This window comes from Odontesthes bonariensis, chromosome 10 (assembly GCF_027942865.1).
Source record: "Odontesthes bonariensis isolate fOdoBon6 chromosome 10, fOdoBon6.hap1, whole genome shotgun sequence".
Taxonomy (NCBI): Eukaryota; Metazoa; Chordata; class Actinopteri; order Atheriniformes; family Atherinopsidae; genus Odontesthes; species Odontesthes bonariensis.
Genome location: NC_134515.1, coordinates 24,391,440 through 24,418,636, shown reverse-complemented (window position 1 = coordinate 24,418,636; position 27,197 = coordinate 24,391,440). Strand labels below are relative to the sequence as shown.

General features: G+C 41.3%; 1 protein-coding gene across 16 annotated transcripts in view; it reads right to left on the bottom strand.

Annotated features, from left to right (window-relative positions):
• The window catches only part of tmcc1a (transmembrane and coiled-coil domain family 1a), a 39,042-nt gene extending 12,069 nt beyond the window's left edge, over nt 1–26,973 (bottom strand). Inside the window, exons 1-4 of one of the 16 annotated variants that reach the window (XM_075474788.1) lie at nt 26,885–26,955; nt 24,587–24,673; nt 16,626–16,671; nt 15,325–16,264 (exon numbers count right to left, since the gene is read on the bottom strand). In XM_075474788.1, the coding sequence (XP_075330903.1) occupies nt 15,325–16,002 (678 nt within the window). In that variant the 5' untranslated portion in view covers nt 16,003–16,264; nt 16,626–16,671; nt 24,587–24,673; nt 26,885–26,955. Of the gene's footprint in view, nt 1–12,726; nt 13,307–15,324; nt 16,265–16,625; nt 16,672–21,828; nt 24,540–24,586; nt 24,674–25,504; nt 25,524–26,884 lie in introns of those variants that run through there. The other 15 variants (XM_075474791.1, XM_075474793.1, XM_075474797.1 and 12 more) reach the window with 15 other exon arrangements.
• Between the last annotated feature and the right edge of the window lie 224 nt (nt 26,974–27,197).

Sequence of the window (27,197 nt, the reverse complement as noted above, 5' to 3'; positions counted from 1 at the left end):
GGTTGGATGTAAGCAGGAGCCAAAGAAGAAAGAGTTTAGTGTGAAGTTAAGTGTTCAAAAAGCCCATCAGGCATAAATAAAATCCCCACGAGGAGAGAAAAAAAAAAAAAAAAAAAGGCAGAGACCCAGAAGACGGATGTGAGGGGAGGAATGGAGCAGGCAGGGAAAAAAAGAGCCCACCAGGAGCTGTCACTGAAAGGGAGACGGACAGAGGGAGCAAAGGAGAGAGGGGATGTGAGAAAGCTTTGTGAAGGGAGGGGGAGCTTTTCTTCTGTTGGAGTTTCTAGGCCAGTTCAGCTCCCAAAACAGTGATTAGCTCAGGCAGAGGAAAAGAGAGAAAAATCTTCCACTCCCTACTTTCAATTATCACACAGTCTCATTGTCGCAGCCAATCAGTTTTCTGACTGAGTGGTCATGCTGCCCTGAATCACCTTCCGCTGCCGGCATGAGCTAACAGACAGAACAATGCCAAATGTTTCTGCTAGCTGCTAACGAATACTGAACAAGTCAAAAGGTAATATGTTTTTTCTTTTCTTTTACATAGATGAACATGTACACTGACCCAATGGAGTGGATAGTTTTATTTTAAGGTGGATAACAACAAGAAAAAGACCCAGATTATGCAGTCATGAATACAGGCTTTAATGAGAGAGTGGGAGGAGTTAAGGGACTGAGAAAGAGAGGGTAGGAATTAGGGAGCATGGCTGCTTATATAAGAACAAACCTAAGTTGCTCAGATGGAAGTGTGATGTGTGGGATTGACCACAGTACAGTATGAAAGGACCACATGCCTGCATTAGTGGCTTTAACCCATTCAGAGCCGAAACAACATGTGCATGCTTTTACCTTTCAAGCATCAGGCAAAGTGAGCGTTGCAATTTTTTTCAAACACACATTAATTTTCTTAAAAAACTTAAAAGTAAACAAAAGTAAATTACCCTAACTAACACATATAATCAGTCATAAATAGCAGTTTGATAGGGCCAACATAATATAACATATAACCCCTTTTAAACAGACTGATCGGCAATCCCCAGCTAGCTCAGCTAGGTACACATAGGATGGAGCAAATCCAGTTTCTGGAAATGTTTACCTTCTCAAAAAGGTCCTCCATGCCTTATTATTCTGGCAACCAAATGTTGTGTAGGAAGCCCGCTGTTAGTTACAAACTATCCTCTTTTAGAACAATAGAGTCTGCTGAACTTTTTAGGAAATTTCTATTGGATTCATCAACTGTGAAACCTTATACGGACATAATGAAGTTCAGGGACTCCAGTCAAGTTGTGCAAGCATATCAAGGACCATTGATAAAAGCATGATTCACCAGAGCTCAGTTGTCAATATCATAATGATGAATCTAAATACTTTACAGGATGGGATATTTCAATAGTGTGATTTTAAAAAAACAACATAAGACTCCAAAGACTTTACTTTTGCTTTGTCATAATGAAGAATTGTGTTTATTGACAAGTGCCACCTATACACATTAAGCCCATTAAAAGATGAGTGTGAAACATAAAACATGGAAAACTTAAAATGAACTGAAAACTTTCTGTATGCTTTGCATGTGGCCCCCCAGGGGCACCTGTCTCAGGCTCTTAGGGTGACTCAGCTCCTTTATGCTCCTTTCTGGTGGCATTACTAACATACCCCACATAGCACAGTGGTTGCACAATGAAAAAAAAACAAGGAGGGGGTTTTTCCTCATGTTCTGACAAGTGATTGATAGTTGAAAAGAAATGTTGGCCTCTGGGGCCTCGTTAGTGCCACATTAGCTAATCGAAATCAAGTAAAGAAAGGCCAGCTGTGGCTTTGGATAAATAGAATTTAATGGACATTTCGTTAAAAACATAAGAGACCCCAAAAAGCATTCAGACAGTTAAACTTCTATAAATGTTATAATGTGATTATATGAAATGCAGGATCAACTATGATTTGCCTGAAGACGCAGATTTAGCACACACACACACAGACACACACACACACACACACACACACACACACACACAGACACACACACACACACACACACCCATTTGTTGTCACTTGAAAGGATCTGAACAAATGTCTTTAAATGGAAGAAAAAAGTATTTGACAAGTTACTGGTTAATCGTATTAATGTGATGACCCATGCCTGTAGTCAGTCTGCTGGAGGTTCATTTGGTGACTTAATAGTTACTAAACATAAAACAGACCTCAATTACTTCCACTATAAATGCCTTTGGTGGTGGTTAGTTAAAAACGATTGCACAAATAAAACTTCACAGACTTTAGATGTAGGATCCACAAGTATCGACACACTATGGGGAAGAATTCCAACCAAGCTGAACAAAGCGTATGGTAAAGCATAGAGATGAAGATGTCAGTCTGCAGGTGTTTTCTTCAGATGGAATAGTATTTATCGATGGAAAAAGTGTTCAAAGGAAGGTAGGATGCAAAAATTTGAGCAAAACAAAACAAAACAAAAATAATAATGAAAAAATAATAAAAATCAAAATCGACCGGGGTGACAGAAATTAATCATTCAGCAGGATTATGACCGAAAACATACGAGGCACCTGTTGAAAATAATAATTTACCTTGAAGAAAATCACAATCTTACAATGGTCTTCAGAGATTCCTGACCCGAATCCAATACAGCAGCTATGGGGTCCCTTCTTTCATTCCCAAACATCAAGTAGTTCTGCAGCCTAAACAATGTTAACTATACAACTCCATACACTTTCTACAACCAATTCATCCTGTTCAGCTTCACGTGAGGTCGAAGCCAATCCATGTTGTCATGGGGTGAGAGGTCAGGCACACCCTGGTCATGTCGCCACTAAATTACAATGCTGACAGAACGTCAGACTTATTGCTACAAAAAATACGCGAGTGTGATTTTCAGTAACGAAAGCCACTACTGGGTTTCTGAACGGTATTTTTTTGTCCTTAATTAAACTTCAGATCTTGTGTTTTACTGCTAAAAATAAATAATTTTCATGGAATCCTTGGCTTGGCGACTGTTGAGACTTCCACTATAATAGTTTCAATTTACTTTTATAATTAGACATCGAATGAAATTAAATTCATACACTCTTAAGAATGGATCGATTGTCCGTAAACATTGTACCAAAAAACCTGGCAAACTAAGGTATTCGATTGTATTTATTCACAATTACATTTTTACTGAATCATAATATTACAAATCACTGTAAAATTATTTAAATATAACTAATTATACATCAAGTCTTCTACATTTATTACCAAACAGAAATTTGTAAAGAGACATATCTGGGTTGTCAAGTAGGCTACTATGTTCAGTAAATTAAGCAAGGAAATATTAAGAATATTGGTGCAAAACAGGTCAGTAAAAAAACTGAATAAATAAAGGCTCTGCTGAAATGTGGCATCTCATTTAACATGTTACAGACAGAGATGCTTTCATGTAATACAGTGACCCTGTGTCAGGATATATCGCATCACAATGCATCTCTTTCTCTTTCACACAGTTGCATTTTATGCATGTTAAGGGGACAGGACCTGTAAAACTGGTGATCTATGTGGTCAGTCCAGACCAAACATGCTTATCCTGTTATATGACACTCCTGTCAGTGAGACTTAAGTTATCTACAATGGGAGAACAATGAGACCATTTAAGACGGTCTACTACTATAAACTGGGGGATGCAATACTTCAGAGTGAAGGTGACCTTCATGCAAAAGTTCCTGATTGACAGTGACAATACAATTTCGAATGATATTTTATAAACTATACGGCCTGAACCTGTCAGCATTTTCTCTGAATGCTAACCAGGTTATTTCCATTGAAGACAAAATGACAGTCTTACTTGTTCAGACCTACTAAAAATGATGAATCACGAGTCTGGGCATGCAGTTTTATAAATGATTAGGTATGGACAAGATTATAAAGTACTGATAATAGGGACAAGGTTCAGTGTGAGACAAGGGGGTAAGGGAGGCATGCATTAGCTATGCAGCTGGTACTTTGAAGAAGTCGCTTTTATCCTCCTGTATCTTCTTACTGAGTCTGTAAGTCTTTTTATATACTGCCACCTCCCAAACTAAAATCAGCATCTCCACAAACCAATGACACAGCAGGATCACTTGAGTATGAGTGCGGTTCCCCCTGCCCTAAAGTCAGCACTGGAGATACCAGGCGCCTGAACATTAAATCATTTAAATACAGTGTCCAGTTTTGCCTCCATGACAAACATTGCACGCATACTGTGAAGAACACGCCTGAAAAGGGCTCTTGTTGTTCAGAGCCCTGTGCTGAATTTAAGCCAAGCCTGGGCTTCACAGCCTAAAGGTTCTGGAAAAATCCATCAGAAACAAAGCAGAGGCTGGTTCTGATGAGAAAGGACCAGAGTTTAGAGAGGAGATGAGAGAAGGGATGAACTGAGTGAGTGTGATGGGGAATTAGGAGTCAGGTCTATCATCTTAACCCAGACTTTGTTTTAATGTGCCTATACTTCACAGTCCCCTCTATGTAATAGTAAACGGTGATCGGTTTTACTGTGGTCTGGTCTGGGGGTGTGAGAAGTTATGTAAAGGCAGAAGAGTGAGAGCATTGTGTGCACGGCCTGATGGGAATTCAAGCCTAAAAGAGAAGGCTACCATGACTCGGGGCTTTAGCCTTTTTTAATAGGACCTTACTAACAAATAGAAGGCCCCTCCCCAACCCGTCGATGCCTCAGTATGATCAATTAGCAGTTACATAAACCACTGGGAGACACACACAGCGACCATTATGATCATAATGGCAAGGCAGAGAGAGTAAAAGCATCTTGATAGCCAACTCCAACGCTGGCATTTACAGTACAAGAGCCAGACAGGGAGGAAAACAAACAAATGGCAATCACAACAACTCAAACTACAAGATGTTTTCATCCCTTTTGTGAAAACAGATGCCTGTGACAATCCTACGCCAAGGAATTATGATGTTCATACCCCTATTTTAAATATCATGTTTAACATTGTCGGTTCACCCAAATCAACAGACACATTGTCCCTTGTTGTAGCCATGTAGATGGAAATAGTCCCACTGGTGCAGAATTTAGAGACACTTGAATAGGTTTAATTTTTATGGAGTTAATTTCCTGGTTAACAAGGACAATCCACATACAGGATGTCAGCTCTTTACCTGTGTAACTATTTTGTAATGATCATTAATAAATACAGGATGTTATAGTTCAAAGTCCATTAAACACATGGAAGTACGTAATGTTTAATGTAAAATTACACTTTAATGTTTGAGGCTCCAACGATGAATCTAATATGTTCAGGAATTCCAGTTCACGTTGAAAGCATTATTTGCCAATCTACCCCCTGTAGTGCTAAACTGACAAGATGTTTGAAAATTGCAGCACAGAAATGCTGATGACAATTCTGAGGTCATTTAGAAGAAAATTTTACCCCACTCAACACACAATGTGGCTTTAATATATTCATGCGTATTGCTTTTGTATCAGCCTAAAACAAATGGTGGTTTGAGAAGCTCTGACACCGTGTTATTTCTTTGGTATTACATTACATTTATTAAGGTGAATGTAGCAGATGAGGGGTATATATACCTTAATTGTGGGAGACAAAGTGTGTACGTTGAACAAAGAAGAGTGTGTTCATGCGTACGTGAAGAAAAACCCTGGGAAAACATGGGGAAGCTAAATGTTTGTCCATTTGGTGGCGTTTGATTTTTGTTGGGGTAGCTACTGTTTATACTCAGCCCAACCTGGTTATGCAACATGGAGACAGAAAGGGCACTGGCCCAAAAATGCAGAGTTGATCTTGCTGGATGCAGCACAATACTCAGTGTACCATGGCCCAGTATGTAAGTCCAAACACGCTTCCAGTCTATTCATAAGCAGGAAGATGAAAAATCTAGAACAAACAGTCCCAGCTTTTTGACCCTGGAAGATTTGGTCTAGCCATTCATTGTAACCCCGTGTTGACCTCAATGCCCACTTAAAAAAAAATACATTTTAGTTGGTCTCTGAGCACTGGTTCACTTCACTGTATGAATTAGGCCAATGGGAAGCAACAGGTTTCATAACAGGAGGATAATTAGGAGTGGTATTTAGTTAACAGGAAGTTCTCACAATTGTTTGACAGCTATTACCTAATAAAAAAAAACCTTTGTGCCACTATTTCAGTTAATCAACCACAGTCAACTAAAACATCACTGTGAGAATATGAAAAAAAAAACTGCAGTAAAAATCCACCAGGGGGAGCTAAAGCATAAACTATTCTACACACTGTGTGCCACCTGATGTCTGTACAACTGACTCTATTACAGCTCTGTCTGGTCTCCCATTTCCTGACAGGTTTCCTGTCAATAACCCCTTGGTTTTCTTTTTTCTTTACCTTTTCCATTCTTCTGTTATAACTTTTCCTACTAATCGACATGCTGCCCTGTATGTAACAAATTTCAGGTCAGATCATGTCAATGCAAACAGGTGACTAGTTGCTAATACCATTGACAGCTGGGCATAAAAATAAATATGAATTTTAAGGAGGTGGAGTGAGGGAATGTCAAAGGTGACTCCTGTGAGTAATGTGATCGCTAGGGTTAAATAAAATGTCAACAAGAAATTAGAAAAAAGTGGACATTAAGGACAGATAATGTCAGCTAAGCAAATATTGATGGAACAGAAAAAGACTACCTACTGATGCTAAATAATTCTAGATCATTTTAGGCGGCAGTGATGAACTGTAAGAAAATGAAAGATTCCTTGGATTCCACCGAGCTGACACGTGAGAATGCAAGGAATGGTTCTAGTTCTTAGCGGAGAGAAAATATGCTGATATTTCCCAAGAGGATGTGATCAGATTTGAAATGTGTGTCCATGTGTGTTCTAAGTGGGTCAGTGGAGCAGAGCTGAGCTCAGCGATCTATGGTCTCATCCATAATTCATCAGTCACACAAACGATATAGACTGAGCAGGGAGTGGCAGGGGTACAGAGCATAGCCTTTCTGAGTCTGTCTGTCTGCTGTCTCCGCTCACCGCCTCTGAGAATGAGCAATTTCCCTTAGAAAACAACCGATTGATAACTAAAAAAAATAAAATAGAGAGGAAAACCAAACATCACATTATCAGAAAGGTGGATGGTGTGTTTATTTGGCAAGCAGAACTGCCAGTAGGAACAAATCTAGCAAGAGGACACTGTCTGAGGAACAGACATATAGGTTAAGGTTGACCAGAAAGTCCCCATGCAGTGACTGAAAAAGTATGTGGCAACCTTGGAGCGGCTGAGAAAACAACAGCGATACACATGCATACGCACACAAATGTAAGCATGAGAGGAAGGACCAGCTGCGGGCCAAAAATAAATACACAAAGGATGACCCGTAGTGACTCACTGCTGACATGTACACTTATCTTCACAAAACCTCATGCACGACCAAAAAAAAAAAAAAGAAAAAAGAAAAAAAAAAAAAAAAAAAGAGGAAAAAATAATCGTAACAAAGAATGAAAATCAGTACAACGAAAGGTGTATCAAGTTTCTAGGAAAATAGCTTAGCTGGTCTTGTCCACTGGTTAACATGACTAAATGAGAGCCGACAATATGCATCTGTAGGGGTGCAGCAATTATGGTCAAAGCAGGGATTCTTTTTTTTCTGTTGCTATATAACATTACATTTGAATACCCTTGAAAAAGTGACTCTGGCTATGTCATCTGACATCTGTCTATTAATAGCAGCAGAGAAATGGGCAGAGCTGCTGCAGACTCCTTCCTCATTTAGACCCAGATTAGAAACCTATAAAACTGGGTGAGAGGGAAAAATGACCTCAACATCACAGCTTCATCTTTTTCTTTCTTTTCCTGTCATTCCATCAATCCTACTGATCAACACTTGTGGTTGCACGCACGCGCACACTTTTACATTTATCTGTCAAACATTCTACTGCCCTAAATCCCCATGGAGCCCTTTCCTTTGTCCTTCCTTTAATGCCATCACAGCTGCATTAGTGGTTTCACAAGAATTTCACACACATAATTACTTGTTTTGCATCCTCTGTTTAGCCTTTCTTCTGCCTTTGTAAGAGTATGTATCTTGTGTTGAGAATGCTAATAGCAGCAGGTAGCGGATAAGGGCGTTGGCCTATATGTATAATGTCATGAATATTCAACAGTCTAATTAAACTGGCTGGGGCAACGCATCAAAGGGAACGCAAAACAGTTGGGTGGAGAGTTCAAACACATACAAAAGGCAGGCAAACATGATGCATACACTTACATGCGAGAGATGAGAATCTGATTCAAGCGTATTTTAAAAAATTAGACACACTACACTAACATATTCACAGAAAATATATTCAACTCGTGTTTCTCTTCAAAGTAGAAGTCAGAAGCCCCATTGAGGTTCTGTCAAACATTTCCATTCTTTTCATTTACTGCTCACCGTCTTTGCAGGACATGCTGCGATTTTAATTCTAACATGAATTAGTGAGGCAACTAGTTTGTAAATACTTTACAAAAGAAAAGTCTTGATATGAACATTTAGAACAAACACCATTTAACACAAAGTCTGTGATTTGGCAAATTGCTCAGAAGTCTAATTTTAGAGGACACCTTTTCCTTGCTCTGAGGTCATTATTGCATCAGATAAGCTGATGAGGTAGTTGTGAGATCAGCTGGGGAACCCTGTAAGCATTTAGATGGGTAAAGCTGCTCCAGCCCCCCTTGAACATCACCCTGTTACCATGGAGATGCAGATTCACTGTCTGAGCACTGGACACAGATGTTAGGGAGAGCAATGAAGAGGGGGTGAATGCTAAAGAAGGAGAGCCTCCAAGACATGTGGTGAGGGGTAAAAATGTAGAGGTTAAGGTAACACATGAAGAAAGGCTGCTGAAGAGGTAGAATGTGTGTATTAGCAGCTGTGTAGGTGATTAGATGCTTGCTAGGTCAGAAAAATCCCTTTGTGCTTGTTGACATTGGTCACAAATGCACAAACGTGTAACAGTATAAATACAAATATGCACAGGTGACAATGTGAAAGAAACAGAGCTGAACAAATGTACATTTCATATACAACGTGTGAATGTCTGATTTATTTGATGGACAAAAAGTTTTTGTAAATCATATTCTCATATCTTCAAAGTCACCTAGTGTTCAACTAATAAATGTGGCCGAATATATTGTGGCCACTTTTAGGCAGATGATGTTGGGCTGTCCCTGCCAAGAGTATTAGAGTATGGCAGGACATAACACAAAACTCACTGATGTTTTCATCTATTTTTGTAATAAAGCACACAGGCCTTTAGTGAGAGCTTTCCGGACACAACTTTAAGACACCTTTCAAAAGAATAGCGCTGAAGCTGCTGCGGTGCCTCGTGCCAACCAAACATCTTACTTAAATGGACACCTATTCTAACAAACACATCAAACACCTTCACAGGCACCGACAGCAACTAATCCAAGTAAGGAGAGGGCCATGAGATTGGAACAAAAGACCAAAACAGGAAAGCCAATGTATTTAATGCTCAGTCAATACTAGTGTTTGCTTTGGTGATCAATGATTCTCTTTCCGATTCTCACCCACAGCATATACAAAAAGAAAGACATCACTGCTGCCGTTGTGGATTTATTCTCAGTAGAAAATTAGGCAAGGCAATATTTACATTTGTCATGGAAAGGAAGAACAAAAGAAAGGAGGGGTATATTCTTTGATATGAGATAAGTAAGTAAAGACTGGGAAATGACTAAAGGCTACAGTAGATAAGAGGACGGCAAGGAAGCCAGCGCATTTAAAAACACTAAAGACACTTTTCAGTCCTTTTCTGAAAAACAGCACAAATCACAAGCCACAGAGCCACCAAACCCATCAGTGGCTGCCTGCTACTTCCTTATTTCTCACACTCACACTGACACACGACCTGAAAAACAATTTGCTGTGAGCTGGTACTTAGCAAACATACTGGGATGATCAATTCCGGTGTGGACTAAGAGCACATGCTTCATCATCTCATTGCTCTCTCTAGCCCAAAAGTCAATAGATACTCAGTTGTGTGATTATACATGGTTTTGACTGTGAGCTTCTGTGTCTGTCTTTATTAGAACTAAAGGGCAATTTGCTGCAGCCATGAATTGATAGGACAGGATAGCTTTTACATACATTTGCCATTGCGGCTCTGTCTAAAGATCACAAACACTTTCCTCGACACAGAGCCAATAGCCCGAGGAGGTTAGAGATGATGAGAGCGCGGTGATGAGGATGTTAAACTAGCAAGGACGGAACAAGCCTCAGGGACCAGGTGATGTTCGGTTCCTCCCTCCCACTGACACTTCTTCTTACTGTTCTCTTACAGGGTCACATTGCTGGTGGAAACACACTAAATTCTTCAGGAAAGAGTCTGCGTAGTTTTTGTTGAAATGAACCCAAACGACAAATTCAATCCAGTGCACTTCAGGATACAAATCCCCACAACTTTATTTGTGTGATTCAGTATTTTTCCCCCACATGCATACAGCGAGGCCCAGAGATTGACACCACATAGAAAATTGATCATACTTTTGTGTCAAGTCTAAAAATGAAAGCAAATTTGTGGCATTAATCATGTTAACTCCTTTGTACAAAAGGTACTACTTCACTGAGTTGTATTTCTTCCATCGAGGCAGAGTTCAGATGACACTCAGGTGGATCTGATTTACTCAGAGTTGACCTGGAATTATCATGCTTAAAATGTGTTTCTAATTTCCAGCAGAAAATTGCTTATCAAGTAGCGCAAGAGTGGGAAACAGAGGCCATTAAACCTACTTGGATGAATCAGAAGTCTGTTGTTACTATAAGCAAGGAGGGGTTTTCTCTATATCAAATTGTGGAATGAAGACTTTTAAAAAGGTGGCATCAAACCTCGTACAGTGACAGTTATACAAATTACATAATCCGAGGTCAAAATGTTTGATGCCAATCCGCAAAGTGTTGTCAAAGGAGGGTTTTAATTGTCGTGGTTCTCAATCACCTCTCATAAAGTCGAAGATAAATGAAGACCAGGGATTGCTGATTATCATGGACTTTCCTTCAGAGTCAGGTTTTACACACAATCCTGGAGTCTACGTAGCGTAGGTTCTGCTGCTGCTGTTCTGCAGCGAGCACATAAAAAAACTAAACTAACTGTCACTCTTTGGACTTCAGCATATCCTTAAACTGGCCCGTTCCATTCATTTGTTTAATAAATTCTACTGCAACTACCCATATTAAGAAACTCTGATTAGATAAAGGCTCCTGAAAACTGGATACGTTTAAAATTCACATGTTAAAAATGATTTTATTTCACTTTACTAAATACTGAGCTTGGAATAAATAATCAATCACATCAATCAATAAAATAGTTATTCTAAAAAAGCAAACGTATCAAATTAAACCCAGTTGAGAGTATTTTGTATTTCAATCGTCACATTTGAAAAAACTACTGTTTTTGCATTTTGTTTCGAGGAAATCAGCAAACGAACACAGCATACCATCTATGATAGGAAAACCAAATGATAGCGATCGACAATAAAAGACAAAGGATGAGCAGGAAGACAGGTGGGCCTGTGGAGATGTGGCTTGAGGGAATGAGAGGAGGTCATCTGCCCAACCCCCTCGTTTTCCAATAACTCCTATCATCCCATTTTTGGAACGGAGAACTTGCAGACAGGCCCTGGAGGTCATTATGATTACCAAAGACAACACTGCCTCGGTCTCTCTCAGACATGAAAATCTTTTTGGTGAGAGAGGGGTAGCCTAAAGGCTTGGCTTGCATTTTACGGCAGTTCGGTAGCTCAAATCCCACCAGAGTGAATTCCTCTGAACCTCACCATGCCCTTTCCTTACATCCTGACACTAAACATTTTGCACCTTGCAGCAGTTCACACCATCTGCGTTTACTCCTGATTTAGTTAAGAAGAAAAACAACAACAACAACACTAGTAGATTACAAACTATTACTTTATGTCTCAAAGTGATATTGTGTATCTGCCCCATGCATTTCTGTATGTATACTGCATGTTGAAACTTCCAAGCAGATTTATCTACTAACACCATTTCATGGATTAAAAATACACAGGGAGGGTGTAGTCAGCCAATCAATTAATCAGCAGCTAATCATAATTAATATCACAGGCTGAGCACCTGCAGCAGAACAGCAGGCTCTAAACAGAACTAATGTTGAGTTTTAAGGCAACACATTAATTCTCTTTACCCGCACAACCACCAGGGGACAATTGCAGAGGATAATTAAGCAGCCTGTTAACAAAAGGAAGTCATAAATACAGTAATAATCTCACATAATGTTTACAATAATTACATCCCACTGTGAGGGCCTGAATCGATCTTATAAACTGCTCCACTTAGCGCTCGAGCATGAGTTACTGTTTAACAAGAGCTGAGATAAACTGAGAAGACAGACCACTCAGTCGCTGTATGTAAAAAGCTACATTTAAGTGAACAGATTCTCTAAAGAAATCAGTTTATCCCTTAAATGTGGGCTCAAACAACGTTTGGCAGCCTCAAACAACGTTTGGCAGCCTCAAACAACGCAACTTGGCATAGTACTAAACCGAGACAAGAGAGAGAGAATGAAAGAAAGAAAGATGTGGAAAATGATATGAAGGAGCTCTGCAGTACCCAAACATTATAAAATAAAGATTAACACAACTCTATCTTTTTCTATGAATGGGCACGAAGACACAGATATTGACATATTTAATGACAAAAGCCTAAGTGTTGAAAGCTTACCTTGGAGTATTGTCTACGAAGACTGAAGCGCTGCACCATCCTCCCTGACTGACAGACAGATCCACAGCTGGATCCCCTGTTCTACTCCTTTCTGCTGATACCCCTCCAAAGTACACAGTGCCTCATATAGAACACTCTGCATTCACACACACATGCTGAAGGCACACACGCTACCCTCCTCTCCAAACACCCATGTGCACACACACTTCTAGTCCATGTCGCTTTCCTCTGCTATGCAAACACAAGTGAGGAGAGGGGGGTGAAAGGAGGGGGATGAAAAAGGGAAGGAACCAAGGAGAGCGAAAGACAACTCAGCTATGTTACCCTCCTCTCATATTCACAGTAAAGTGATCTGTCTCGTACTCACACAGATACAGTCACTCCCACTCACATGGCCATCAACACACAAATGATTTTCAGTAAACACACAGGCACCCCGAGAGTATCTGGAACACAGATGAAAATGCGGTCTTACATTCACACATGTGCACACCCCTCCACATCCTCCTTTGAAGACAGAGCTAACAACACATTGCTAGAGCTCAGTTCTCAGTCAACTAGATGAGGCAAGGTTGCCTCCTGCTTCCTGCCAGAGAGCCGAAGGGTGGGGTGAGGAGGAGGTGCTGGTAGAGATTGAGAAGAGAAAAAGGAGGGGGGGTAGTGGTTAGAGGAGGAGGGACCAGCTGACTGACTCTATTAATTCTCTCCAGGGATAGTGTGAGTTGGGACAGTCAGGGAAATAGAGAGGGATACAGAAGAACAGAGAGAATTTCAAAGGAACAAAAGGGGGTGTAGGAAGCAAAGAAAGAAAAAAAAGAAGGAAAGAACAATAGTGTTATTTTTGCCAATTATTAATTGACTAAACTGATATGATTCCTGATGCACATCTTCAGCAAGATGTCACACCTACAAGGTCATCCACACTGTTACTGTGGTAACGCAGCCAGGGCTTACATGTTGGCAGCATTGCAAGTTTCAAGGTAACCACGGCGACCGCTTGGATTACCTTAATGACAACGCTCTGTTTCTGTGCCGAAACATGTCTGTGATGTTAGTTGTAGAGGAACGAGGCAGGTACTCATCTCAGCCGAGGGCCACAGACAAACCTCAGAAAGGTCGATGCTTGTCTAACAGCAGCGAGACTAATGGAGCACACATGTCGGTCATTTCAGGTGAGGTCATTCACACAGGACTGACACACAGTCGGTTTGACAGATGAAGAAAGGGGAAAGAACTTTATCAAATCTAGCCCGTAGGGTCAAACTCTTAATTAATGTGGGTATCAAATAAAGCTGGTCAAGATTTTCTACTCATTGCTGGATTGATGGCCGATATCATTCCATCTCTGACACACTGATACTATGTCACAGATGATTTAATTAACCTTGGGATCAGTCCAGTCTACAACAAACATGAGGTCATAATGCAAACACCACCTCCCCATGAACCAGGCCCAGTGCCTCTCACAGCAGGGTTGCTGATCTGACAGCAACCTCTGGTGGCAGACAGAACAAACTGTCATTTTGAACACCGAGGGTGGTAAAAATATCTTAACTTGAGGTCATGTTTAAAAAACAGACATGACAGAAATTACACTGAACTACTCTTAATTGCTTTGGGATTAACATGAGCACTGCATAATTAATAAAAGAAATTAGAAGCTGGTGACTGTAATGAATGTGTCCTCTGCAGCGGCGGGAACTCATGCTCTTATCTCCCTGACGTGGTCATAATAGAAGCTGTTTTTTCCTTTGATGGTTGTCATGACATGTCATGAGGAAACTCTTGAAATTTTCTGAACTGACTGACCTTCTTGTCTTGTCAGTAATTACAGACTGTCATCTGTCTTTAGCTTAACATTTGATGACGTTGACTGAAAACCCTTCCAGATGATAAAGATTAAGATGCAGGGAAGTTAATACAAAGTTGACAACAAGCCAAAAAGTGGCGATGGTATTTTCAGATTGTTTTATAGGTGTGATTTTTTTATTTGAATGCATTTAATATTGTTTTAAATTCTGGAAAAAAGGTGGATGAGGAAAACCTTAGATAAATAAATCACACTTACCAACAATTAAAAAAAACAACCATCCATTATCATTTGCAAAGAGTATGTTCAGAGCTTTTCAACTGTGATAATTCAGTAAATCTAAGGTGCTGAAATAATTGTTTATTTGCCATTAAGATTGTTTGAAGTTTGAAGACCTAATTTTGACCATCTTCACTTCTTATGGAGGGAAAATTCATTCTTAAAGCAAGTAAAACTCTGTAATTCTGTTCTCATTGACACTTCACCTTTGGAAAAATCCTCTTAGACTAACGGCACCGTTATCTGTATCTATTCTGTATGTGTGTGCATCTGTACACCTGGCCTGAGCTTAGCTTAATGCCTTTTTTGGCAAAAAAGGAACATATTTTCCTAAAATAAATTCAACCACAGAGCTGAAACAGGGAATGTTATTGTACACCAGTGGCAAGGTGAACCTCAGCTTTTGATTGACATCTCATGGACAAAGAAGGTCTTACACAACTGAAAGAGACACACTAATCAACCCATGTGAAGATGAAGATTAATGGCTAATGGCTGTTGTCACTTACCCTATCTGTCTCCTCTGTAGACTGGTACCCTGATGACAGGACCACATCAATGCCAGTGTATCCAGGGATGGGACTGCTGGGTGTGGTGTCAGTGGTAGAGGAGGAGCGTGGGCGCCGGGCATGCTGCTGTGGATCATGAGTATAGCGGCGATGCGGGGCCTGGGGGCTACCTCTTATAAGGGGATCCCGGTCTCCGCTCACAGACCCGGATCCCTTACTTCGCCGGCTCTGCAGGCTGGTCCCACGCCTCATCATGCCTGCAGCGGCTGCGCCCTGGCCAGCTGCAGAGGGAACCACAGGAGCAGAGAGGCGGTCAGAGTCAGGACAGCTGGACCCCAAGGTGTCCTCAGGGCCAGAGGGGGAGCTGCCACCTGCTGACACCACAGAGGAAGACGAGGAGGAAGATGATGAGGGGAAGGTGGAGCGAGAGAGGGAGAGGCGTTTACGCTGCTGCTGGAACAGCTGTTTCAAGCCCTGGCCAAGAACCCCCATGCCATCCCTGGCGTTTTGGCTTATTTTACTGAAAGAAGGGTGTTCTGACTGAGATGAAGCCCTCCTCAGCCCTGGGCCTTGTGAACCCCCAGATACTCCTGTGGCTCCAGGATCTGAACTGGACCCCACCCCATCTGGCTCCCTTTGACTCTTGTCTCCCTGCTGCATATGGCCTGCTGAAACCATATGTATATAGATATATCACAGATTAATTGTCCAAATAAATAGTCCCTTACGCCTCCCTCTCCATATGTCAAGCATGCAAAGGGTCAGTCTAGATCAATGATTGAGGGACAGAAGAATAGAGAATATGAAAGTGCAGTAGAGAACAGTGGAAGTGACGATGGGACTGTCTGATGGAGGATTGGATGAGCTCATTCGCGGTCAGAGGGTTGAATCCAAATTGGGAGCATGCATCTTTGATTCAGGAACAAGTAGCCTTGCTGGTCTGACACAAAGAGAGAGGAGATGGATTATGAGAGGCTGGAATATCACCTAAATCCAGTGATCACCACAAATATTCACCCTAACTTGACCAAGTTTCATAGAAATAACCCAAATCCCTCAGTATTCAAATATACTAATGTTTCACTTTTAAATAAAGGCAAACAAGCTGGATCCAAGTAAGGTAAAAATGACACAAATATCACAGACAGAAGTATGAATTAAATACAAAATAAGTATGCATGTGCAGGCTAGGAACACAGACAGCCTGGAGACGTCAGAAAAAAAGTGTAGAAGAGGAATGAAGAAGGATTCAAGATTCTAACTCTAATTCCAGCAAAAAAACATTACAAAAATCCACCTACCATCAGCTCAAGTGTCATCATAGTGTGACTCACTCTTCGGGAGTACCTAACAGAAGAAAGAATGAGAAACATCATCACTGTGCCTACTACTCAAGAAATTGGGCAACTGCTTTTGAATCTTAAGAAGAAAAAAAAAAGAAAAAAGAATCAGTTTCACAGAGTAAGTACAGGGCGTATTAAATGACAAATGTGATATTGTGGATTCATTCATGTGAATTTTTTCTCTGATTCATGCCACCGGCCTAAATATTATTATTAATATAAGACCTAGCATCTTAACACCACTCAATACTTCACCAGGGCAACAGCACCTGATGGCGAACTACTTCCCCAGTAGGACGGCATGTCCTTCCACACTGCATGAACTCCTCATGAACAGCTTGAGCAACATGACAAAAAGCTCAAGGGATAACCACAGCCATGAAACTCCCAAGATCCATAACTGATCAGAGTGTCAGAGGAATTCACCTGAACAAGCCAACCAGTTGCCCACATGACCAAAACCATATGATGCAAACACCTAGTCAATGTCCAGTGTCCTGTTCTGGTAACGCAAGAGAGAGCTACACAACATGAAGCTGGTTGTTATATTGTTATGGCTGATCAGTGTGTGTTTGCATCTGTGCGTGTTCCTTCAGGAGCTAATTTACTATCCCCAAAGGCAATCCTTCCTTAACCTGTAGCATTATCAAGAGACAAGGGTTTCCGCATTGGAAACAGCCAACACCATAGTTCCACTAACACAAAGCACATGAAAGTACATCACTTCCTGCCTTGAACACTGCCAGGCTGAAGTGGTAAAACCAGTAGAGTAGACGCCTGAGAAAATAGAAGCAGTCTACCTGAAGAAGCAACCTTATTGGTGTAAGTTAGCCCAAGCCTCCCTGCAACATCAATAGCTTCTCCCATTGAGGAAAGCAAAGCAAGGGAGGTAGGAACATTCAGAGCCTTGGGGAGGGATAGTCACACTCAAACTATATTCCTTGAACTGCACACAAACAGACAGAAGGAGAATGAAGGTGAAGCTATGTTCTGCTCTAAGTGTTTCTACCTCTTTTATCAATTGCAACACTGTCACTTACACAAGAAGGAGCACCTAAACACAGCACATTACCATAGCAGCTTTTACTTTCTGCACAAAAAACTAATTTTAAATGATCTTTTCTGCTCAACTGGCAACCAAAAGCCCACAGATAGTGTACTTCATTAACAGTTAAAAGTGGTAGCCATCAGTTAAAATGACCGTTGCCTGTCAGAGAGAAAGCAGGTGTTACACAGGTCAAATCAACCATCTGCTGGCTGGCTGCTGTGCTTTTGACACTAATAGCACAGCTTCACCTTGGTATTTACAGTCTGGCTGACAAGAGTGCTTAGACAGCAGATCCTCTGGACAATGCTGTATTTTATAGTTTTAGTGCCTTCAATTGTCAACTCGACTTTGTTCTGTCAAAAAAATAAATTCAAGTTCAGGACTCAGGCTTTCCTTTTTGTGAGATGAAATTGGTATAAAATAGTGGCATGCATTGACATGTTCCTGGCAGATATGTGTGAGCATTACATCACAGAGGGCAACTAGTCACTCATGTACATGCAACATAATCAAGATGTACCATGTGAAATGACACTTCATGGTCAATGAGTAGGTGACCATGAAGTGTGATTCATGATTAAGCGCTATGCTGTTGTGTTGGAGCCGGTGAGTGGAGAGGTACATAAGTTAATCCTGCCCTGAAGCTGAAGCTAAACCTTTACCCACTCCTGTACCCAACCCTCCCTCTGTTTCAGTAAATCCTCTCCCTTATCCCGAGGATGATCCCAATGCTGCATTGAATGTTTGCTTGATTGCCTGCGGTTTTATATTCAGTCCAAATCCTCTTTCAGAAGCTTTTGTAGGACAATGCTTCATTGTCAGACTGTGTGCATGCCTGCATCTTCGGTTAAAGCGAATCTTGATGATCCACCTTGGTGGAGTTACGACACACTGAACCAACACCAGATGGGCCTTAAATGACAAATGTCCCATTCTGACAAAGACCACTTCATTTCATGACATTCTTACAGCTTACCAAGAAATGACTAATGCAAAAGACTGCACAGCTGGCAATTTTACATCTAGTATTATTCAGTCCCCAAATAAAGTTTTGTTTATTGTTGAAAAGATCAGAAAATATTAATGATAGTGCTTATTAAAAATCAACCGAGAGGTATTTTTTTGGGATGACCTGCAGAAACGATGTATGAAGAAATTGTAATAACTGTCTTTTTTTTTTTTTCTCTCTATGAACATGGAGCAACAAGTAGATCAACAGGAAACATGTATTATGGTCTAGTATCCCTTGTCCACCACAGACAGCTCAGTGGGCATCAGTGTCAGAGAAATCCAGGGTCGACAGCCTCTGCGAGTCAGCATGTTTCTCAGAAATTTCACAATGCTGTTAGAGGTAAGTGACACATGACTGAGCGGACAACGTCCTCTCTGGCTGTGTCATCCTCATTTAATCCCTGGTACAAATACCCAGACACACACACAACCCTCTTCATAACTCACATTCTCATTCAAATAATCTCCAAGCTGCCAGTTTTTCCTGCTGTCATCAACTTTGGTCAGCTACATTTGGAAAGATGCAAAAAACAAACAAACAACTAAACTCACAATATTTAAGATGCCTCCTTTTCCCAGATGGGTAGATTTAAAAGAAGCTTAAGAAAACAAGCGTATTGTTCTTAATCAATATTTAAAAAGAATCGTGTTCTTGGATTTTATTTATTTTTTTATATTAATTTTGACAAGATCTCTCAAGTTATAGCATCTAAGAATAAATTACAACAACACATCTCAATTACACTCTCTAGATGTCAGTTATTTTTATTTCTACGCTTGTAGAGTGGAAAAAAGGAAGAAATCTGACTGTCAGGACCAGCCTTAAAATGGAGGTTCATCTGGGCCTGTGCACTCTGACCCTGAAGTAGCCATGTTGTTGCTTTCTGCCAAACATAAAGTCGGTTAACTCAAAATATGGATACAGCTTAAACAAGCCAATGCAGTGTTTCCAGAAGAGTCTGTGAGCTGGCATGGAATAGAGCGCTCTTTGTTTCCTCTGAGCCACACACTGGCCCATCGCTGCTCTTTGTGCTGCGCCTCTTTCACTGACAGACGCACATCAATAAGAGTGGAATTAGGCCAGAGAGTTCTGTCAGTTACGTTTGTGTTTGAGTGCATACATGCAAAAGTGTGCTTTTGTTTCAGAGACACACAAAAAATGATAAATGACATGAATGGACATATTGCGAATGCATGTACATATGCATGTGCGTCTCTGTGTGTGTGTTGTCTTAGACCAATGGAAACTGGACCATATCTCATTCAGCAGCTGCGTAATGACAGCATGGCCAGGAAACAGGAACAATCGTTATTGTATTTTTGAGTGTGTGTGTATGTGGGTCTGGGAGGCAGATAATAGCACAGTTGTGTCAACCGTGACAGTGAAGGAGATGACTTCAGCACACTGCACAAAGTGTGATAAGAGACACAACTCTTTGTATCAGATGGTGATAGTGACTAAGTGAAAGAAGAGAGAGAGAGAGAGAGATAGAGAGAGAGAGAGAGAGAGAGAGAGAGGAATACAGAGGGAGTGAAAGAAGCCACACTGGATCAAAGACATCCATCGCTCCGTGGCGTGTTTCGCTTCGTCGTATCGGGTTCAACCAGAGTGCTAGGCACAGCGTGTTTCTGAATGAGGAGGTGTATAGCAGGTAGTTCGCTGTAAATGGTAGGCACAATGCCCTATTGTGCAAGATGAAACCCGCAGGGAGGCCCTGATGCCAAAGTTGGGCTCAGCTTTCCAGGAACGGGACAAACCAGATGATACACAATAATTTATACTTACGTGTGTAGATGTGAAAGAAAAAAAAACATCTGTCTGCATAACATCATGACATCACAAGCTAAAGCTGCCACACAGAGTTATCGGTGAAGACTGATTTTTCTCATTTTCTTGATAACGAAAAAATGATGTATGATGTCTTCAGGAAATATACAATGGGCAGTCTTAAATTTCTCTGGATGTTATTTCCTGGGCAACGAAAGACAAGTACAGTATATAGACAACAGAAACTGACACAAATGGCGCAATGTTGGGTGTGAAGCAAATCCGAGTCATTTAAGAATACCAAACCCAGCGTAAAGTAAGAACCGGGGGACTGTTATGTAGATCTACTGTGGCTGCATGACTGTAAACATCCCCTCATGTCTGAAGTATAGGTGAACAATGGCGGTGTATAGCAGAGAAATTTCCAAAGCCTGGCAGTGATGTTGAACAGAAGTGAGGACTGATAGTTAGTCATCATCATGGTGCATGTTGAACATTATCCTGGAAAATACTTTCTGTTTACTGGGGGGGAGGGGGTTGTTTATGAAACACCTCTGGATATGTGCTCATCATCACAGAGAGTGCACCAATGTATGATTTACAACATCCACAGCACTGATACTGGTCCATGCCGACTATAGCTACAGCACTTAGTGTAGTGTGAATGTGTCCAACCAGTAGAGATACTGAAGATGTTCTTTCATGAGGGGCTTTCCAGTAGACGTCAGAAGGATTGAGCAGAGTATGTAAAATATTTCAAGCTCTTCGAAGTGGTCTACACGTCGCCTGATGAGTGTTTAACAGTTGTCATGTAGTTCGTATTTCAGCAGTTGGAGTAGGGCATCATCAACTGTCAACAGGATGGAAACCACCCACACACCAGCTGAATTCTCATGCCAGCAGTCACTGTGATTAACACACCCAGGGAGAACTGGTAATGCATGTACGGGTTAATGCAAACTGCACAACAGAGGAGAGAAACCTGCAAGGTTATCAGGCTATCATTTGCCTTTCTGTGCTACCAGCAAGCGAGAACAACTTTATGCAGCAAGATATAAAACATCTGCGGCGGCACCTATTCAAATAACCTCTCAGTCAAACCTCTGGTCTCAGGTAGCCAGACGCTCCTCGAGTCCACTCGAGGCATAAGCGGGGATCAGCACAACCGAACACATGATACTGGGCTCAGCACATAGACTACAGGTCAACAACAATCAAGTCTTCAATCTGAGAGAAGACTTTAGATGCAATTCAAAATTTCTTCTCACCTCAAAACCATAACATCCACTCTTCTAATGTTAATGCAAAGGCTTCAGCGGCTGCAAAACTGTTACCTCGGGCTGCTGTAACATCATTGCTGCGTGCTTGGCAGACATCTCGGGGTGGATGTTGATGCACCACCTTAAGCTCAACCTGGACAAGACTGAGCTGGTGTTCTCCAGGGGAAGGGCTGCCCGTTCCGAGATCTGGCCATCACCATGGATGACTCCGTGGTGACGTCAACCCGGACCGCGAGGAATCTGGGTGTGACCCTGGACGACCAACTGTCGTTCTCACCAAACATCGTGTGACCCGTTCCTGCCGATTCCTCCTCTACAACATCCGGAGGATTCGCCCCTTCCTCACCGACAAGGCAGCGCAGGTGCTCATCCAGGCTCTTGTCATCTCCCGCCTGGACTACTGCAACTTGCTCCTTGCTGGCGCCCCGGCTTCTGCCATCAGACCTCTGGAGCTTGTTGAGAAAGCTGCTGCTCGTCTGGTGTTCAACCTCCCCAAGTTCTCCCACACCACTCCCCTTCTCCGCTCCCTGTAGCTGCTCGCATCCAGTTTAAGGAACAGCTCCCTCATACCTCCAGGCTATGGTCAAGCCCTACACGCCTCCAGGCGCCTGGCTGCCCCATCACTCAGCGGTCCCTGCGCACGATCAACACGGTCACAGCTTTTCTCTGTTCTGGCAGCCCGATGGTGGAACAATCTCCCGACTGATGTCAGGACAGCTGAGTCGCTGCCCATCTTTGGCCGCAGGCTGAAAACCCATCTCTTCAGGAAACACTACCCTGATCCACCCTCTTAGGACATCACCCGTTTCGTCCTAGCTCCTTACGCACTTATTTGTTTCCTAAATTGTCTTTGTTTTCTAAATTGTCTTCCCATTTGTCTAGGTACCTCACTTACTCTAGCACTAGTTATACTCTTAGTTGTTTGGTTTTGGAAGGAAATGCACTTATGATTTCTTGTGACTTGAAGTTCTTTTGCCTACCGATGTGGAACACACTTATTGTAAGTCGCTTTGGATAAAAGCGTCTGCAAAATGACCGTAATGTAATGTAATGTAATATATGCTTTTTATGAACTTTGAAATATATATTTTTGCTACATGTTGGGACTTTGGATTCTGTCCCTATCAGTTACGCCAAGAGTACATTAGGAATCAATCTGTAACTGGCAGACCGAACAGAAAGTTTTCAAGGTTGACATGGGCACCTGACTATTGTTTTGAGAGCTACATCTTTCTGATAACTTTGTATAGCACTACAACAAACCCATTTCAATGTGCGAACGCTTGTGGTGCCGTGCTCCCTCTGCCTCCTCTCTGTAAGAAGGAATCAGAGGAAGGCATGCATCTCGTTGCCAATAGAAACCACAGCCTTTACAGAGGAATTTCACCTTCTCTCTTGAAGTCTGGGAGTCAGTATTATTGGAGAAAATAGAGCCACTCTCTCCACAGTTACGGAATAACCTACAAAGATGGCACACACAAAATTTTTCTACGAATCTGACTTTTGAACCTGATTTTCTGGTAGCGGCAGACAGCTGTCTTACTTTATGCGCTTTAAAAACCAAATCTCTGCTGGTGGAGGACGGATGTGACAGAGGAAGAGAGTAAAAGGGAGGGAGAGGAAGCAAAAAGATATTTCACTCTAAAACACATTTTCTTTTCCCAACTGGCTGGAGATGTGGCTGAGAGAATTGAGCCAAATAGCTGACTGAACAATGCTGCGAACATTTAGACTTCACAGGGCGGAAAAAAAAGAAATAAAAAAAAGATTACATGAATCCTTTTAAATCCCTTTCTAATCACATTTGCTACATCAGTTTAGGAAAAAGCCCAAAAAATATATAAAATGCTGCAAACAAAAACAACATTAGATCATAGCACATTGTGTTAATGGTCAGGTTTCATCACAGTTGAAAATTATATTTACCTTTGGTTACGTGAAACCACGGAAAATTTCTCAGTTTTAGCACTCTGCAGATTGATATGAGGGTGATAATCCATTAACTGAAACCATTAGTTGATTAAACTGTTCAGGGTTAAGACAATAAAATGTGTCCAAAGTAAGAATGCAGTACAGTGTAAATCCGATTTCTAACTGAAAATAGTACAAAAACAATATAATCAATGGCGAAAATAAGAAATAGGATATAACGCTTTTTAAAAGTGTTATGCATCGTCATATTATTAACATACCATCAGCTGGTTATAGGGTTGGACTGCAGGCACCTACAGAAGGCCAAAGGCTGGAAAACTCTGTAGTTTAGTGACTAAAACTGTGTGTAGGCACCAAGGCAGACATGCACATATGCATGATTTTCACCAGACTTATAAAGCTAAAGCTGCAAGGTTTTCTTTTACAACTCTCATTCATAGAAAAATAGTATGCACATGAATACTAATTAGTCAGGGGCATATCAAAACATTGTTTGCACCACTAGACATGACAACGAAGGCAGAAGGAAAGAAGAAGTGCACAGACAATAAAAAAAAATTTAAAAAAATGAATGGGGGGAAAAAAAGTAATAAAAGGGAAAAATTCCTTAAAATTAAAGCAAAAGACCCTGATTTGATTATGAATGAAAGGCAAAAAAAGTGCATCAGAATCAGAGCTATGGGAGGAGGACCAGCAACTACTGCTTTATCTTTAAGGGATGAAAGCATAGCCTGTAAAGTACGTGGCTTTGCACTGGGATGATCAGGAAAGAGACAAAGACGTACAGAAGGAGCGTGGTATGTTTGCTGTTTACTTGAACAATCTTTGGAAGCCTAAAACAGCGTATGAACCACCCTCACACCAGAAAAACTTAACAAACCTGTATTACTCTTTCTCTTTCCACAGCAATGTCTTCCATACCCATCTATGCATGACTGTGGCTCACAAGCGCAGTATCTTATTGCACCTAAAATTGAATAATAGAAATACAAAAAACAATATCGGGGAGGGGGGGGGTTGAAATAGAAACATGAAGAATATGTTAGGTACATCGTCCTTTAAAAACATCAGCTTGTGAGAAGTAAAAGCCACATGTATGTTTTTTTTGTGTGTGCGTTTATGCCTCTGGCCCCAGGACCTTTGTACGCTGGAGCAATGCAATTGAGGCACATGCAGAGAATAGTTTGACATTGTTATGCTGAAAAAAGCAAGGGCTTCCATGACACAGAGCTCATCTGGGTGGCAGCCAATGCTCCTCCAAAACTTGGCACATACACGTCACTGCTTTCACAGACATCCAATTTACCTATACAGAACAAGTGTGTTCAAAAACCACAGATTCCGTCTTTGTACAATTTCCAGTCAATACGGGGATGCAACGATTTGCACGTCATTTCTTTTTGTTTTTAGTCGCAGATTCTCCCTCATCTTATTTAAAGTAAACAACCAAAAGATTGCAGCCAGGCTGCAGGAGACATTATGTCATACATCAGTAAACCAACACTGTTCAAGATCCTCAAGAAAACCTTTCTGACACACAGCCTTCTGTTTTTCTCTATGTAACACCTTAACATCAGTCTCTACAAATAGGAGGAATGAATAAAACCATCATATTCAGAAATGTACTACAATCCATTTCATGTTATCTTTCTTATCCAGTGTTGGCAGCTTTGTTGTGAGAAACACAGGCTTCCTGTGCACATGATGAATTAAGCAACCCTTCTGACAGACAGATGTGAGAATGTAACAGTACACTGTGTTAATCTTAAAATTTCATGTAGTATATGCACATCCTCACCACATCCAGTACAGAAGAGTTACAAGAGGCTGAGTAGGTGTCAGAGAGGGCAACTCCATCTTTAAAAGCCATAGGGTTCTATGTTGAGAGCCTCACGCACACAGCTACGAATACATAAATACGAACACATTAAACTCATACAAAGGCTCTCAATTCTAAGCTCAGCTCCAGAAGAATAAAAACGCGAATGCACCAAGAAACAGAAGGAGGAGGAGGAGGGCAGCGTCATCATGGTGGTCTGACCATCCGACTGAGACGTGAATGGCTGTGTAAGCAGCAGTGCCCTGAAGGGGCAGCCAAGCTCCCAGCCACTTAACAGAGTAAGCTGAACAGATAGTGGGATACAACATGCCATGCCAGACCCTTCCAAGCCTCACTGCACAGATGAAAATGCTTATCGGACTGTATGAGTGGAGTAAGTGGGATGAAAACAAACCTTCAGTCCATGATAACGACACAGAAGTGAATTTCTTTCACTGCAGAGGAGATAACAACCTGCCACATCAAGCCCACATATCTTCAACAAACAACAGAGGAAAAGCGAGATGGAAACTGTAATCCTTTCAATGCTTCCTTGGCACATCTCTGCATCGGCATCTGCCTGACTGACTTTTTGGTGTCTCTGTCTCCCTGACACTAATAGAAAAAAGAAAATGCTACAAATATCCAATCTTATCAGACCATGAAATTGTCTTCATTTAATTAATGAGAGGATTTTTGTCAAACTTGTGAAATTGACAGGTCCCTGGCTAAGCTGATAAGGCTCGGACACACATCGATATTGACAGCATCCAGTGGAAATTTGACAAGAGGCAAAAACCTGTTCACAGTTTTCATTTTGCAGCACAACACAGTCATAAAATTAAAACATAAACGCAAATAATCACAAATGCTGCCACGAATGCTATTTGTAAGAGATTAGACTAACTCTTATATTTAGGAGTGATGTTCAGCTAACAGAGAAGTATGCCACCGAAACGCCCGCAACAGTGATGACACTACAGGACATGAAATTTAGCGACCGTTGCGAAAGATGAGTCTTAAAATTGTTGAGTAACACAAAAAGTACTTAAAAACTAAACTACTAGCAAACTAACCTTCGCGCGTTCTGTAAAGATACATTAAGCCAAATAGAAATAGCTTTTTAAAAAAAAATCTTTGAAATATTAGTTCAGTGCCAGTCAAGTGTTTTCAGTCAGCAGCAGCAATATGTTAACGGACTCGGTTGACAGTCCCGTTGGTGTCATTCTACAGAGCTGCTACTTCGGTGAAATATCTATCTCGACATTCTAACAGAGTCTCAACACGCATCCCACACACGCACAAACCGACGGTAAAACCACCCCAAAACAATAAACTGAAAACATATTTCACACTTACATTGGAGATAGCAAACTGTTGAGGCTGACAGACATTCAGCAAACTACACCCCTCCTCCGAGTGCTCTGCACTTCACGCCACAGGCCGCCCTACCTCCCAACGACTCATTTTGACGTAATCGCGTAAAACGTGACCTATCAGGAAGGAATTCAAAGATTGTGTGGTAAGAAGATGACTCACTTTGCCACTCAAAAACTGACACCTGCACCTCCTACAGCCCCACAAGAAGAGATTCTTTCAAAGGCAAAATTACCAAGCGAGCCAAAAGTAACACAAAATAATAACACTTAAATCACATTATTATTGCAGTGCT